At 38.2% G+C, this 16680-nt stretch overlaps 1 protein-coding gene across 6 annotated transcripts in view; it reads left to right on the forward strand.

Moving 5' to 3' along the window:
* Positions 1 to 10743: 10743 nt before the first annotated feature.
* The window catches only part of LOC6642117 (fasciclin-3), a 90981-nt gene continuing 85044 nt past the window's right edge, over positions 10744 to 16680 (forward strand). For all 6 annotated transcript variants that reach the window (XM_002065581.4, XM_047010905.1, XM_023175589.2 and 3 more), the window contains exon 1: positions 10744 to 11644. In XM_002065581.4, the coding sequence (XP_002065617.2) occupies positions 11593 to 11644 (52 nt within the window). In that variant the 5' untranslated portion in view covers positions 10744 to 11592. The remainder of the gene's footprint in view (positions 11645 to 16680) is intronic.

A 16680-nucleotide genomic window follows, 5' to 3' on the forward strand; every position in this document is an offset into this window, starting at 1 on the left:
TTGCTGGTGGCAGTAGCCTCCGAAAGTTGTGGTTGCTGTCGTAGAGTTTTGCAGCTTACAAGCCACATGTTTCTGTTCGTAACATTTTCGACACATTAACGTACCAACAGGAGACGCTAGACACAGAAGGGGGAGCAATTGGCAGAAGGAAGAGAGGAGGGGGAGGAGGAGTTGGAGAACGTTGAAGCTAAAGCAGACCAGAGCAGAGCAAAGCCGAGCCAAGCAGGTACAGGTAAGAGGTTGAGGTAAAGGCAGCTTGGCACGTTTTGTACGACGACTTGGCTTTTCCGTTTTTAACCAAAAAAGAGAAGAGGCAAAAAAAAGGCAAAGAGAAGACGAAGAGGGCACAAAATCAAGGAGCGCTTCACTATGTATTACTGGGTGCTGCTTCTGCTGCTGGTTTGCCGTTTGGCTCCATGTTTGCCTGCTGCTTGCTGCTCGATGTGCTGCCTGTGTGCTAGTTGGCCATGCGATATGTGAAATTGAGAACAGTAATGACGTTGTCAACGGTACGTTATGCCAAGTGACAGTGTAGTCATGGTGGCGCAAGAGGAGTGGAGTGGAGCGGGGCTGGGGTGGCAGCACGTCGGATGAGGGTCTGCATCACGTATCACATCTAGAAACAAAAGGCAAACAAATGACAGCAACAGCAGCATGTCAACTTGCTACGTTTTAACTGTTTTGGTTTGTCCGTTTCAATTATGCAGCAAAAAACTAAAACAAAAAAAAAAGAGTTTAAAAAGCAAAAACATGGATAACCAACTCAAAAGATTAAGCCAGTTAGGTTCTAACTTAAATGTTGCCAACATCGGCAATTGCCGATGGCAACATGTAGCCACACAATTGCCAGCAACATGTCTCCAGGCGTTTTGCAACTATTTAAAGCTACATCTAGTAATACACTTATATAATATAGAATTTATCATATTTTGCGAGTATTACTAAATATATAACTTTTCAAATATTATCTTCATTTGAAGTTTTTATAATATTACGAATTTATTAGATTACTATCATGCTGAACAATGCAGGGGTATCAGGATTTATAAATACCCTCAAAATTGGGGTCTTTTTGATAACTTTCGACTTTTCATCTCTTTCGACCAACCAGTGAATTTTTGAGGAAATCTTGTAATGTTGATAAACTAATACTGACAAAGTCCTTCCCAGAAAAATATTCAAATTTTTGAAGCCATAAAACTTGATTTATTAATAAGACTGCCTTAAGAACATATTTTTCTAGAGCCAGAGCAGCTTAAGAATTTGGCTTTAATATCTTTGGCAAGAACTTCTTCTAAGAAAAAGTTAAACAAATGAGAATCTACTATTAAATTCACATACATGTATTAATTTAAAAGGATACAAGAATATTTTCTGAAAGCAAGCTCAGAGTCCAAATTCAATGAAGAACACAATCAAAAACAAATTTGGAACTAGAATATATACAACAATATCTATAGTCAAAAACGGTTTCAATTTCAAGCTAACTCACTTAGATTCTGTAAAAAATTGTTTAAAAAAGAATCTTAACTCAACTCATTCGTTTGACGCTTCATGCGTGGAACCATGTTGCTGTTTCATTAAATTTCAAATGAAATTCTCCGTTACACATGGACTTTGGGGGCGAGTGTGCGGGGGCCCGGATGGAGGAGATTTAGCCACAGGCATTTTGAAAATGAGACACCTTGAAGGCAAGCAATTACAAGAAAAACTCCAATGAAGAGAAAAGATGAAAAACAAATAGAATTTAAGCCGGACAATATGTGACCAAAGCAAAAGATGTTAACACAAAAGGAGAAAAAGTGGAAGACCCAGAGAGAAGAGAGAGAGAGAGAGACAGAGGGAGAGAGAGATGAAAAGGGGGAAATTCAAACACACACACGCTTAGTAAGCGAAGCAGGCCAAAAGCATTGAAAGCGAAGTCGATGGTATCCAAGCTTCAAAAGTAACGGAAGGGGGGGCCAAATGGAACGAATCGGATGAAGAAGAGGTAGACAAAGAAGAAGAACTGGGTGCGACTTGCAACAGTAGACAACTTAGCTATACATACATATAAACACTATACTTATACATACACATCTCTCTATATATCTATATGGGGGAAACCTGTTCCCTTTGGACCAACTAAAAGGGGGGCAGGAGGAGAGTTTTTTTTAGTGACGACATAAACCGGCTTTGCAACTGTGGTAAAGCTGTTGCTGCAAGTCGTGAACAGATCGTGGTTGGATAGCGGGTGGGGGAAGGGCTGATGCGATGGTGCTGCAAAGTAAACTTCACATTTGCCTTGCATCTTATTGTTATGTTTTATAATATTTTAGAGACAAAAGGCAGAAAATGCAGACTTTGGTTTGCTTTGCATTGCTTTGCTCTGGTTTGACTCTGACTCTGACTCTGAGTCTGAGGCGACACTTTAGTTATTTTCCACTTCTGCTTGCACTTCACTTTTCAAAGGCTGCATTAAAATGCAAAAGCGAAGGCGAGTCGCTGTCTCATCATCATCTGGATGATGATGGTGATGATGATGATGTTGACGATGAAGAAGGAGTTGTGCCTCGAAGGCACAAATTTGTTGCTGCAACTGGTTGGTTCGTCGGTTTGAAAGCTTGGCAGGATTGTGGGTGCGGCAGCATCATATGCAATATGATACATTTTACATGTCTCGCAGGTCTCTTTTGGGCCTGGGACCATACACTGTGTGGGCGTTGTCTGACTATGATGATGATGAGGATGACGATGATGATGAAGTTCTGCCGAGTTGAGGTTAGATCATGGGAGGCTGCCCGCCTGGCGTTGGCGTGTTGGGTTAATGTCAGTGTCGGGCTTTTGCTGGAGTTGAAGTCAAATTCGAGGCCTGTTTCTTATCTGGGGGCCATCATCATCTGTCTCTCTCAGTTTTTGGCGGGAAGGGGTTATCTGGATGGTAAAGGTTAAGTAGTTAGGTTAGATGGTTTTGCTTTTGGTGTCGTCTCCTGGCTGGCTGGCTGGATGGCTTGCTGCCCTTAGCCTTGAACCAACAATGTGAAGTGTCTTCAGGCTAAATATGCCGCTTGGTTGTTAGTTGGCTCAAGTTTTATATAATTATATATATTATTTTCTTTTTTTTTTATTATTTAATATTTGATGCTTGAGCGCGTAATAGCTGAAGGCCTAAAAAAAAACATTACACTAGGTTAAAGGAAAATTAAAGTCTTAATTTTGAAATATTAAAACATTTTCTGTCACTTTGGAAGTTCTAAATTTAAATAGGCCATGAAAATAAAGGATGTTTTCTTTTATAAGTCTCAACTTGTTAAGACAGTAACATAATTGACCCATAATATTAGCTTCAGCCTTTATTTTAAGAAAGAACCCATTAAAGTTCTTATAATTCCCAACTTGTTAAGGCACCCAATGAAACAACCTTACAAGAAACTTGAACAAAAACTTTTTTCCACTACTTCATGATTATTTGTCTATGCAATTGGGTTTATTGTTTAAGCAGAGACAAATAAAAACCAAACTGGCCTTGACCAAGGTTTATGGGGCAACTTTCCTAATTTTACAAGCTTTTCTTTCTACTGAAAAACGTCCGAAAAACTGATTTGACCTTTTTCTTCATGCCACATAAACAAAAGTAAACCCTGAACAACCAACAAAAAAAAAAAGAAAAGAAATCTGTAAAGCAAAGCAATTGAATAGGAATTTGTGTATCTGTAGCTGTATCTGTATCTAATCTAGCGTGGAGCCAGTCAGTCAGTCAAAAGATACAAAAAAGCACGTATAGTTGGTGAAAAGGAGAGTAAACTGAAGTAAAACGGTAAATAAATAAAGAGATACAGTTGGGAAGAGAGAGAGAGAGAGGGGGGGCAGACAGCCACAGTTGAAGCTCGCTGGTACGAAGAGCTGACCGTTGCGTGTTTTTGGCTTTTTTTTCGTTTTGTATACACCCTGAAAGGTGGAGAAGAGAAAAACATGAAGCAAAGGTAGCACCAGCAGCAGCAGCAGCATCAACAAGAAAAGCAAACAAACAAAAGATACAGATGGAAAGATACAAATGAAACGCTGCCACAGATACAGATGCGGTGAGGCAAAAGCGCGCGTAAAGAGCATTCAAAAAGCCAAGTGGTCGGGGCACAAGTAACAGCAATAGCAATAGCAGCAGCAGCAGCAGCAACAAAAACAACAGGTACCAAGTAACCTTTGGGTACAGTCGCAATTGGGGCGGTGGCGGTGGCGGTGGCGGTCGCAGCGGCAGCAGCGGCGACAGCGACGCTGACGTAAGCAGCAAATGTTTACAATGATAACAATGCTTACAAACAAAATGTTGCCAGCGATCATGTTGCTGCGAGAGAGCGAAAAAGAGAGAAGCATTATCAAAACTTTAGCAACATTGCTGCTACTCAAAGTGGAATGCTATGGAATGAAGCACTGCAACAAATAGGAAGACCCAATGTTGCCAGTGACGATCATGTTGCCAAGTTGTGGCTTAAGATGATATTCCATGTGACGCTAATTTTCCCTCAACCATCCTTTGTATAATTTTTTAGACTCCCATTTTTGATACTTAAATGACGTTACCATCCCAGACTTTCTCTGAATACAATAAACAATTTTTCTTAACTTTTTTAATAGGTGCAATGAGTAACAGATTAACACTTCAATATTGTTCACATAAGGTTTATGCGACTATTTCACAGAATCACGTAAATACGATACGTCAAGTGACTATTAATTCAACCTTCGAAACATTTTGTGACAATTTCCACGATCTTTAACATATATTTTTAGAAATTAATTAGTTTTTTAAACAACAATTAATTCGTAATTCATTACAATGTAATTGTAAATTGACATCAGTTATTATTCAGATGAAACATTAAAATTTATTTGACAAATAAATCTAACAACATTGATAAATATTCGAAATAACAAATATATTTTGAAGTCCTCCAAAAAGAAGTAAGTCCTTGAAGTCCTTGGAAATGAACAATATTGAAGATGTGTAGAACAAAAACTAATTAAATCAAACCTTATTCTAGTAATACTTTTGATGATACAAAATAAGCTATATTCAACTAACTACTTAGTTACTAGAAGATGTAAAATATGACTTTTAGATTAATTTTCAGGGAATATTCTATGATGAACATCTGAATTGAATCATTTTACCAAATACAAACGAAATTTTTAGGTAATACTTTTTTATCGAACAACTTTCTCAAAAGCTTACAACTTGCTTGTTAAAGTGAAAGTACCCTCAACTATTGTAGAGTACTAGGAAGAGAAAATGAAAAGAGATAAAAGTGATTTCTTGTGTAATTATTTTTAAGCATTACGAAAAAGACAATACTTGAAACTGCAAGTGGCAAAGAGTAACCGCAAGTAAGTCTCTTACTCCCTTAACCTTTAGCTGAAAACTTTGGCAACATGTCTCCCTACACTACCTCCCCCTCCTTTAACACACCCCTAGCACCACGCCAGACTCTTTTTAACCCAACTAGCTAATGTTGCACTACTAGCAAAGGCGACAAGTTTGCAAACTTTTGTTACCGCAGCTGGAAACTGTTAACCCATTGCCAGTTGCCATTTCCCATTTTCCATTTCCCAGACGGTCACCAGGCCACACTCACACACACACACACACATACACACGCATTCACAAGCACACACAATTGGCTGAGGTTGTGCAACTTTCACACACATAAATCTCAATTTGTAGCAACAACTGAGAGTGTGAATAGTTTGCAGTTGAAGTTTGTCTGAATGGGCTGGGATAAGGGGTAGATTTGGGGGTAGGGGTTTTGATTATGGTTATGGCTAGGAGGAGTGAGGGGCTGAGTGTAGGGGCTGGGACAACTCATAAGCTCTTAAAGCCAGAGGACGCATTTTAATTTATGCTCACTCGAATCCCCAATTGGAGGCAGCCAACCGCAACATGTTGCACGCGCGCTGCATCAGCAAATGTCAGATTTATATGTAGACGGATGAGGGACGGTGTGGAGCCAGGTAAGTAGCTTGGGTCTTCCTCCTCTTTTTTTCATATTTTGTGACATAAGGCTGCATTAGCTTTTTTTCGACTAAAGTCAAGCTCTGACCTGATCCTGTAGCCGATCCCTTGCTGACGTTGCACGAAAAGTAGACAAAAAAAATGCTTTAATGCAAATTGCCAGCGGCTGACTGCTTCTACAACAAGTTACCAACCCACTCCACCCACGATTGAAGCACATCTCCGCCTTCCGCCTCCTCCACTCCACCCACTGCATACCTCATCTTCTCGTCGTCGTCGTCGTCGTCATCGTCATCATCCGCATAGAAATTCTCATTACAAGCCCAGTTTAATCTGCAGCCATCGCAGTCGACGCAGAGCCAACAGCTAGACGGTGGGGTCGGAGTGAAGCAACGAGTCAAATGTGTAAAGCTGCCCCAAAAGGATGTCCACCCACCTCACTCCGTATCTACTTGCCTCTCTTGCTCTTGGTGTTTATGTAAAAGTAGAAAAAAAAATTTAAAAATAGTTAAATTGAGCAACGACTTTTACATATCCTTTTGGCCCCATAGGGTAATTGTGGCAAAGAAGTTATGACTTCCTATAAAGGGTATCCATTTATTAACAAAATTTTGATTATATATATGATTCTTTAGGCATAAATAAATATTGTTGATTAATCTTTTTAATATACGAAATAAAAGCTTAATCTTGAAAAAGGAAATGAAATCATTCAAAAAGTTCTTGGAAATGACAATGCTAAATGGGGAAATGTAACAGATCCTTAATGAATAAACATTTCCATGGGAAAATACTTAATAAGGCGAATGGTTTATACTCGGTATATTCAATTTAAATAACATTGAATTACTTGAACACCTTTAAAAAGGCATTTAAGCCAACACACCCCTTTTGAATCTATGATTACAGGGTATCGGAAGAGAACGAATGCAAATTCATTGTTTCGCACAATATGAACGTCTCTTTACTCTCCAGTAATAATGGCTACAAAACTGAAACTGAACTGTAACTCAATTGTAATGCAAGGTCTTACTCGCTCATCCGCACCTCGGCTATGACACCCACACCGCCCACCTCACCCTCACCCTCTTGGCCTCTTTGCCCTCCCTAGACCAATCTCGTTTTACCTGACGCAAAAATTTACATGTTTTGGTAACTTTATATACAGAGTTCAGTTTATTTTTGCCAACTTCCAGGTGATTTTCATTTCATTATATTGCTGGTTATTGTTTTTGTTTAGTATTTTTTTTTATTCTCTTCTTTTTTTCGTTTTTGTGTGTTTGTGTAGGGGAAATGCCATGGAAATGACTTGCAATGAAATTATAATGAGTTTGACTTGAGGCTTTATATGTATATGTATGTATATGCATATATACACCGATGTATATAGTATATGGTAGAGATTTGAGGGGCGGCATAAATAAAACTCATGGCATATGAAGTGAGTTTAAGATCGTGCATCCCTTGATGTTGTCTCAAATTAAAATAATTCCCTGAATGCCAAAGGAAACATTTTACCCAAAGGTGTTCTTTATTGCTAATGAGTATTGCTTGTTAATCACAGTGAAACATTCAATAGAAAACACAAAATTCTTTATCCAGAAAAACGTTCTTCTTATAGGCTAAAATTTTTATTTATACCTGCTTAAAGAAAAGGATTTTAAGTTTATCTACAATTTCCTTACAAACTGAAATTTCCTGACCCAATTAAGGGAATCCAGAAGAACAACATTATCAACATCGCATGAAACAAGTTTTCTTTCCAAAGGTTTGGGGAAAAAAATAATTTATTTAGTTAAAGAACTAAATGTAAATTCTTGTCATAGTTTCCTTATGTGCTTTTTTGCTACCACTTGTTAGTATTTTTACAGACTTTCCATCTCTCTCTCTCTTTGTCATCCGTGTTCCGCTTCTGGGCAAAAACATTGTCCTATTGCCAACTGTGGGCAAATGCTGTGCATTTAGCCACATATGAAAATGGAAAATGGAGATGCAACAACTGGAATGGGAAAGAAGATGAAATACATACATATGAAAGTATATACATATATAAATGCAAAAGAAGCAACAAAAAATGTAAGACTAACCAAAAGGAGCCGCCACTGGCAGGGAATACCGACGCCTTGTTTGTTTTGCCGTCTGCTTGATGCTTTTCCGGCTGCTTTTCCGGGGCTTTACACGCCTTGCCACAGAATCTTGTAGTAGTCCTTTCCCCCCCTCTGCTTACCACTGCTTCCTCCTCCATTCGTTCAACCATTATACATTACGTGTAATCATCATTTTGTGCTGGCAATAAACACATGCTGCTTGCTCCCAGTTCCCTCTCCCTCCCCCTTTCCCTTTCCCTTAGGTCCTACCATTCAGCTCCTTTTCATGCTATGTCTTTGCTCCATTGCTTGGCCAGGCTCCACCCACTCACACACACACACACACACACGCTCACACATACATCTTGAATTTACATAGTGCCATAGTTGCCGGCCATAACATGAATTTACAATTTCCAGTGCACTGCACACAGCACACACACACTCACACGCCCATCCATTGATGTGTGTGTATGCATGTACTTTATTGCATGCGATATTTTTATTGCATGCAAAATGCACAACCACCAAAAAAAAATATATATATTTTTATATTGGGATGAAGGTGACCGGAAGAAAAATGGGGAAAAAGTAAAAGGCTGCTTGGGAATACTCTAAAGTGACTCCCAGAAAGGCAATCCCACTCACACATATGTACATATGCATGTATGTATGTATATGTTGTACATATAGTTTTATTAAATATTAAGAAGAGAGAAATGAAAAAATCCTTTGTCAAAAATGTTTTGTGTATCCGACAACAATTGATATTTAAGGAGAAAAAAGTATTCCAAAATTTGGGCTAGTTTTCAACATTTAGGAAATTAGAAATTGTTTCAGCTTAATCAATGTTAGATGCTTCAAACTTTGTAGAGTATTGATAGTCTGTGATCATGGGCGTAGTGGCTCAGTCAAGTAGAAATCAAATAAACCAAACCAAAAACAAAATCACTTCATGAACATGAACTGCCAGCAATTTACAAAGTGTTCAAAGCTCAAAGAGATAAGTTGGCCAGGCCATAAATCATCAAACGGTGTGAAAACTCCATTTAACCTTTATCTCTATGGGTAAACCGATCATAAGCAAATCTTTTATATTTAACGATGCGGTTCCTTAATCGTGAGATTTGTGGGTCTCCTTTTGGCGATTGGCTACGCCCTTGTGAACGAGCAGGTTACATATTTCCACTCAACGTAGGTAAAATATGGTGAAAGGGTATTGAATGTAAGGAAATAGAAACTTTGATTAAATTCAAACGGTTCGTAATGCTATTTGCCACATGACTATGCCACAGGCGAGTGCAATAAGGTGAAAGTAAATAAAAATATGTTATTTTTTCACTACGTCAAGAGGCGAAATCAAAAAGAATTGCAAATAAATCGAATAATTTTTTGTTTAAATTTAATAAATATTCTAAGACCACAAAAACATTCCACAACTTTTGTAAAAATACTATCAAAGCGTTTTAATAAAGTATTTTTTAATTGACGATTATTCCCTTTTTACTCTTTTAAGGTATTGTTATATCCTGTTTCCTGGGAATAACTTTTTAAGGATTTCTCTACTAATTGCCACAAAGATTTGTTCGTTTCAATAATTTCATAATTTCGTTTATGAATATATCAATGCAATTTCTTTTACGGCAACATAATTGCCCATTGATTTTCACTCTTATCCTTTCGCTCCTCTTTTTGCTCCTCTTTCACCGCAATTGATTTATGTTCGATTGTGTGCACATTGAACTTACATCACATCCTAATCATAGTGGGTCAGGTCAGAAATCCCGCTGGCCCCAATTGCAAAGCATATTGACAGAAGCATCGAATACAGAACAGCAGGAGATGGAGAAGGCGATGATGATGATGATGACGATGTGGATGATTATGATGGTGGTTAGTGGTGTCGGGGTAAATGCATTCAATATTTGTTTGGCAAAAACCAGCAAACCAGAATGCCGAACCACTGTGCCAAAGACGTATATGAACAACTAGAACAGCAACAGCAACAACAACAGAAAATAGAAGCAGCAACATGGCAAACAAAGGCCGAGAGATTATCAAACAACAAATAGACAGAAATCCGGCAAGCAGCGGTGGCTGCGGCGGCGGCGACGGCGGCGTCGGTAACGGCAGCAAATGGCGACGACAGCCCCAAAAAGCAAACTCGGCTAAGGCAACATCCAATATGCAGGCTTTGCCAACCAACCGAACAAGCAACCAAACATCTAGCAATACACAAGAGACAAACAAATTCAAATCAAACTGACAAAAGATGCTCCGGCTCCGAATCCGGACCCATTTCAGTTATACAATGTGCTTTAGTTAGTAGTTTGTACAACTACCGTAAACTAGAGCAGCCACGAGTTTCTAGTTGCCCTCGTCAACATGTTGCCGCATTATTGCTTAGTTGACAACATGAATGTTGCTAGCTTAGTGCGCATGTTGCTAAGACCAAAATGCTGTAATGCAGCGCAGTCAGCGTCGACTGCTGCATATGTAAAACGCATACAAAGCATAAGCAAACAAACGTGCGAGGGTCTCTGTGTCTGTGTGTGTGTGTCTCTGCCGCTGCCGCTGCCTCTGCCAGCATACTGTTGGTGCTGCTGCTGCTCAGTTTCCATGGCCGTTTGGCAACTTCATAAACATACCGCGCCTCAGTCGTTTGGTAACTGTTGCATTCAACGCTTCGTACGCTCTGCCATTTTAGTCGTTCGTAACCGTCGCCTACCACTACTAACACAACAAACACATCGTGTTCATCGTAGGTCTCGTCATCGCCATTGCCATCGCCATCGCCATCGGCTTCGTCGTCGTGTGTTACTTACGTTCGTGTATTTTTTGCGCCCCCGCCTTCGCGTCGCTGAGCGAGTGTGAGTGTGTGTGCGTTTGAGAGTTGTGTGTGTGTGTGTGAGAATTATTCTCATTCGCTTCGACCACGGCCTCGTCATCGTCATCAGCGCCTCAGCCATCGTCAGAGCGTCATCAATTTGTGCGTTATTTGGTATCTAGCCGGACTTGCGTTAGTTGCTAGTGCGCGCCTCCAGTTAGAGAATATCCCCCCAACACTCCACACCAGTTCTGCGAGCACCACATAATTGTATCGTGGCCAGAAAACTGCGCGCGAAATTTATAAAACAAAACCCTTGTGAAATCACTACACGTCGTCGTGGAGTTCGATAAACCCCATCCAAAGGCGGTATAAAGTGCGCGAGTGTAAAGTGTCTAAAGTAAATATCAACACACCCATAAAAAGAAAAATCTGTAAAAGAAATCCACATACAAAAGGCCTTAGCGGCCGTAAAGTGCCACACAACTTCACCACCGACAACTAAAACGACACATTTTATGCATGAAAAGCTAAAGCTAAAAAAAATTCACTAAGCCCTTTGCCAAATACGCGGAGAGTAACAAAAACGAAAAAAGACCAACATAAAAAAGCAATATATATATATTCAGTAAATATATATAATAACGGAACCTAAATCTCTGGATTACAGTACATAAGGAAGGGAGAAAAAAATGTTGCAGATCACTTCAGTTGCTCTTATTTTGCTGGCAGCCATCTTAACAGGTAAGACACATCCCAAAGATGATATCACGCGCGCCCGCTTAAAAAAAAACACACTAAACTTGTTCTCACCCATCGGCCAAGAATGTGTAAATTTCCATATTAAGGCTAAATTTGATTGATGACGTCGCGAAGCGATGGGAGAATTGGTAGAAGTGAAATTGATAGTTTGGCGAGAGTTGTTTGTTTTTTTTGCTGGTGTGACCCGTTTTTATTATTAGTTAACTTCATGGGGTCTGGGTCTACTGCGCATGCCCAGAGGCTTTGACAGTGAAGTGTACAGGTTGTGGCAAAGTGAAGTAATGCAAAAAGGTGATGAACTTTAGCCGCTGCCAGTGTGACCTTTATTTTTCGAGTGCCGCATAACTTAAAGCCGAATTGCCAACTGTCATGCGCCAAAAATGGAAAAGGTCAAACATGCTTGATGACAGAATTCAGTGGCGTTGTCAAAAGCTATTAAGAATACTTCAAAAGTTTCAAGATCTGTCGCATAATATACTGCGGAAGAGGAGGGAAGATCGTTTAGTAGACTTTAGAATATTAAAATTCATAAATCTGCTTAGTGTAGAGCCGGTTAAATGATCAATGTAATCATGATTAAATTTTACGGTTTTTGTATATTGAAGTAACAAAGGGAAAATAATATTTACATGGATAGGCTTGACGTCATAAGGAAAATGTATGTAGACTTTTTCACAAGATAAATGCAAATATTTATTTAAAAAAAATAATTAAAATATAACAAGGACATTTCTTATAGCATATAATGAAAATATTTACATTCGACGAACTTTTGTCGAACAATTGAAATTTAAATTTATATTCAATAAATATCTAGTCAAGAATAAATGCATAAAGACTTACTAGATAACTTTTTAAAACATATACATATATAAGAACCTATACGAATATATTTGAAAAACAAATTTCACATTTACATATATTGTTAATAAAAATTTTACAGTTTACGAATTGTGATCAGATTTACATGAATATATTTAAATAAATCTTTTAAAAACGTATTTCAAAAATAATAAAATTTTCGTTTATTTCTTTATTGTTTTTCTTCTAAATATTAAATGTGAAATTGTAGATTCCTTTGTTAAAATAAACTAAATAAATTTTTTTATATATAATTATTGTTATCTATTTTACAAATGTTCTGAACTTTAAAAATTCACATAAATAAGAAAAATCTCTTCTTTGAAATGGTTTTCGTAATTTAATTAAAGTTCTTAATATTAATTTAATTCCTTTAAATTGAACTTGCATACAATCTATAGAAATCGACAGTTTCTTGCATTTATTTCTTTTAATGTGTGTCTGTAATTTTTGGGTACTACAGAATCAACTTTCTAACAACATTCACACAATGTGATAGACAGAGAGAGGGAGAGAGAGTAGAGCACAGAAGGGCTTGTTTAATACATATATTTGTTGTTGTGTTGCATCCTTGAAATGAAAAGACATCAAACCTCTTCAAACATTACTTTCATCTCTCTGCCATTAAGTCTTCATGACGCGTCGTGCGCATGGAGTTGCGATGCGATGCGATGCGATGGGATGCTGCTGGTTGTTGGAGTTGGGAAAACGTTGCCATATCTCACCATGAGTACAATTTACAACATTTCCCGGCAGCAGCCACGTTGGCAGCCTATTTAATTAAAATCCTTCAATGTTTTTTTTTTGTTTTTGTTATGTGCTTCTCCTCTTATATTACGCCACACAAATTTTGAGAAAAGAGGATGAGAGAGAGTTGAGAGAACTACATGGCAGATTTCTCATTAGCTGAAAAGAAGCTGCTGGTGGGTCTCTGGATGCCTAACAAAATTAACAAAACACAGAGACAAACAACACACACAGAGAGAGGGAGAGGGAGGGAAGGTAAAGGACGGAAAGGAATAGAAGAAGTTGGGCATATGAGAAGTAGCATCAGATGCGCAGCTGTCTCATTATGGATGAAACTCGAATAGCCACCCACCACAGCCCATCCCGCCCAACTTCTTTCTTTCCCACCATCCAACCATCCACGATATGACGTGACTTTAAGACAAACACACATTTTGTTTCTGTTGCTGCGTTCAGCTCAAAAACCTGAAAGGTTCTCTCTCCATCCTTTTTTTTTTCTGTTGTATGCAAAACCGAAAAAATGCAGCATCAAGGGAAAGCTCATTGCCCCCTCTTACTCTGCAGCTGCCACTTCACGCTGAATACTTTTACATTTTTACAAGGCCTGACGCATTGCCAGATAGACCGACAGACAGTCTGACGTAGTCGGCGGAGATTTCATCCATGTTGCCGTCTCTGTGTTGTTCTTGTTGCAATTATAAATGTTTAATGCCCTGGGGTGGCAACTCTGGAGGCCCTTCGGACACAAATCCTGCGAACTATGTACTACCAGTGACTCGCTTGTCCTCTCTCTATCCAGCACATCATGTGCACAAATGTAAATAAGGCTAGAAAAAACCATTCACTCAACTCCTGGAAAAACAGTTTTCCTTTTGCTACCGCTTTAGATTTTTTGTTTCTACGCGTCTGGAATTGAAAACCAAAAATGTCAAATGCAAATGCTGCTTGCCATTTATGCATTTTAATGGCCACAAATTGAGGCATGTCTATGCTACTATTATAAACCAAAAACTAAAACCATGTTCATAATAATAAATAAAATGTGCACAACAAAAAAACAGATTTCATTCAAATAAATAATATTTATCAGGGGCGCCCCTATGACTATGGGAAACTCAAGCATAACTCGAACTTGTTCCCATTTTCCATTTACGATTTAATATGATATACGGTATAAGATGAATATAAAGAGTTCTCTAATGAAAGGTTCCTTATGGATCGATCCCAGAATTTCGATGGATCCTTTTGAATAGATACTTAGATGCAATCAGTTACTTCGATTTCCGTTTCAAATTTTAAAACTTGAGAAGCCTTTTTCGTTCGTCTCGAGGATCTATTCAAGCCACCAACTAGAAATGTGTGGAAATCAAAGTCTATAAAGCTTTGTCAGACCATTGCTGCTGTTACAAATTACAAATTAAAGCTTACATAAACGACCTTCACATTCACATAGATATATGTACATAGGTAATGGCTTATTGACTTAATCCCCATTATGGCCACAAGACTTAACTCTGTAAGTATAAGATGTAACTCTTGCTTGCATTGTGGTTGCATATTGCCTGCTTAAGGCCCTCTTAAGTATCTACTTAGCCACGCCTCTGTACATATTTGATGTTTGCTTTGCAAACTGTAACTGTCCGTGTCCCTATTTCTGCATCCTGTTTGTCCTTTTTTCCATTTGTTTGTTTCTTTTTTTTGGCAAACTGTACTATATATACAAACTATACATAATGCTCAACTGCTTTTTTTTCTTACCTATGGTAATTGCAAGAGGAATATACATACATCTCTCGATGTGTGTGTGTGGGTGTTTTTGTGTATGTGTATCTGTTTGACGGTAGAAATAATTCTCATTCATATTCATAACATCGTTTCGTTAGTGTGTTTCTGCATACCATTGCTCTATCTATCTCTGTGTGTGTGTGTGTGTGTGTTTAGGTTTTACCTTTTTGGCTTTGGTCGAAAATGTTGTAACAGAAATTAGAGCATATCTTTGGGAGTTGCTGAAGAAGAGAATTAGTAAGATACAAAGACAAAGGGTTTTTGCTTAAACACTTTAGGCGCTTCCTTTGCTAGTCCTTTTGTTTCATGTAGATTTTCAGTTTTCTAATTGCTTTGCCGCATTCAAACAAATTTTCAACTCATTGGGCAAACTGGCATTGATACTCTGCAAAAATTTACATTCAATTGGCTCTTATCGCATTAACAGTGCATTTTCATTTTCATTTTATATTTTCGTTTTCATTTTTAGCTTTTTGCCAAATTTTCGCGTGGCAGATAAATAATTGTTGCAAATATTTCAGTTTCGACAAATAGAATACACAACTTCATGACTAATTTGCTGAAAAATGACTGAACAATGTTAACAACAACAACAACAGCAACAAGAACAATGACAAAATTTTTGCATGCATAAAATGCAACTTTCATACCCTTTGTATATCTCCTCTATGAGCCCAATGCGTATGTGTGTGTGTGTATATCTATGTGAGCTGAGCGTGCACAGGAAGTTGGCAACGCTTTGGGCCATGCTGGAATTTCGGGCACACACACACATACACAGAGAGACAGACACAAAGATATGTATGTATGTACAGAGAGACAAAAAGCGCAAGCAAGGGGATTTAGTGCTATATTGACAAAGCGTATGCCAGGCAAATTAAATATAATAGAGACTCGACTCCGTAGTCTGTATCTGTCCCATTTCCACCCATTCTGGGCCATCTTCACCCAGTTATTTGGGCGCACGAAGTATACGGAAAAGACAATACATAGAACAAGGAAAGGAAAACTGAACAATACTTACGACCAAGTTGGAAGCTTATGAAAAACTTTTCATACAACTTAGACTACAAAACTATGAGCAAAAGTAGGGATTCCAACTCAATTTTTTTTCTCTTCCTCGTTGCTCTTTTTGGTTTTTGTTTTGTTTTTTAAAGGAAATGTACTTTTGATCGATTGGAAAGCAGCTGTAGCAGCAGTTTTGTCGTCTCTATAAGCACGTACAGTGCACCACGCGAACGTGGAAGGAAGTGAGCCACAAATGCATACCTGTGCGCACACAATATTGGGTTACGCTACAAAAACTAACGATCATTAGCGAGACTAGAAGTGAATTTTGCATATTATTAGTCACAGCAACAAAAGAAAGTCGAACTTTCAAGTAAAGGAAGGCCAACTCACAGGCGGAATACAATAAATTTAAAGTTTATGTTTTTTTTAAATGATTCTTAAAGACTTTTTGCGGTGTAACAAATCAATTGCGATGCTTGGCAGTAGAGAAAGGATCGATTAATTTAATTTGACCCATTTATCATTGTCTAATTTGTTAGACAGATCTTAATTTCAGGGTCTTAAACAAACTTATTTTAGTTCGTATGTAACTAAGAATAAGAAATTCGTATGTT

The sequence above is a fragment of the Drosophila willistoni genome (assembly GCF_018902025.1).
Source record: "Drosophila willistoni isolate 14030-0811.24 chromosome 2R unlocalized genomic scaffold, UCI_dwil_1.1 Seg167, whole genome shotgun sequence".
Classification (NCBI taxonomy): domain Eukaryota; kingdom Metazoa; phylum Arthropoda; class Insecta; order Diptera; family Drosophilidae; genus Drosophila; species Drosophila willistoni.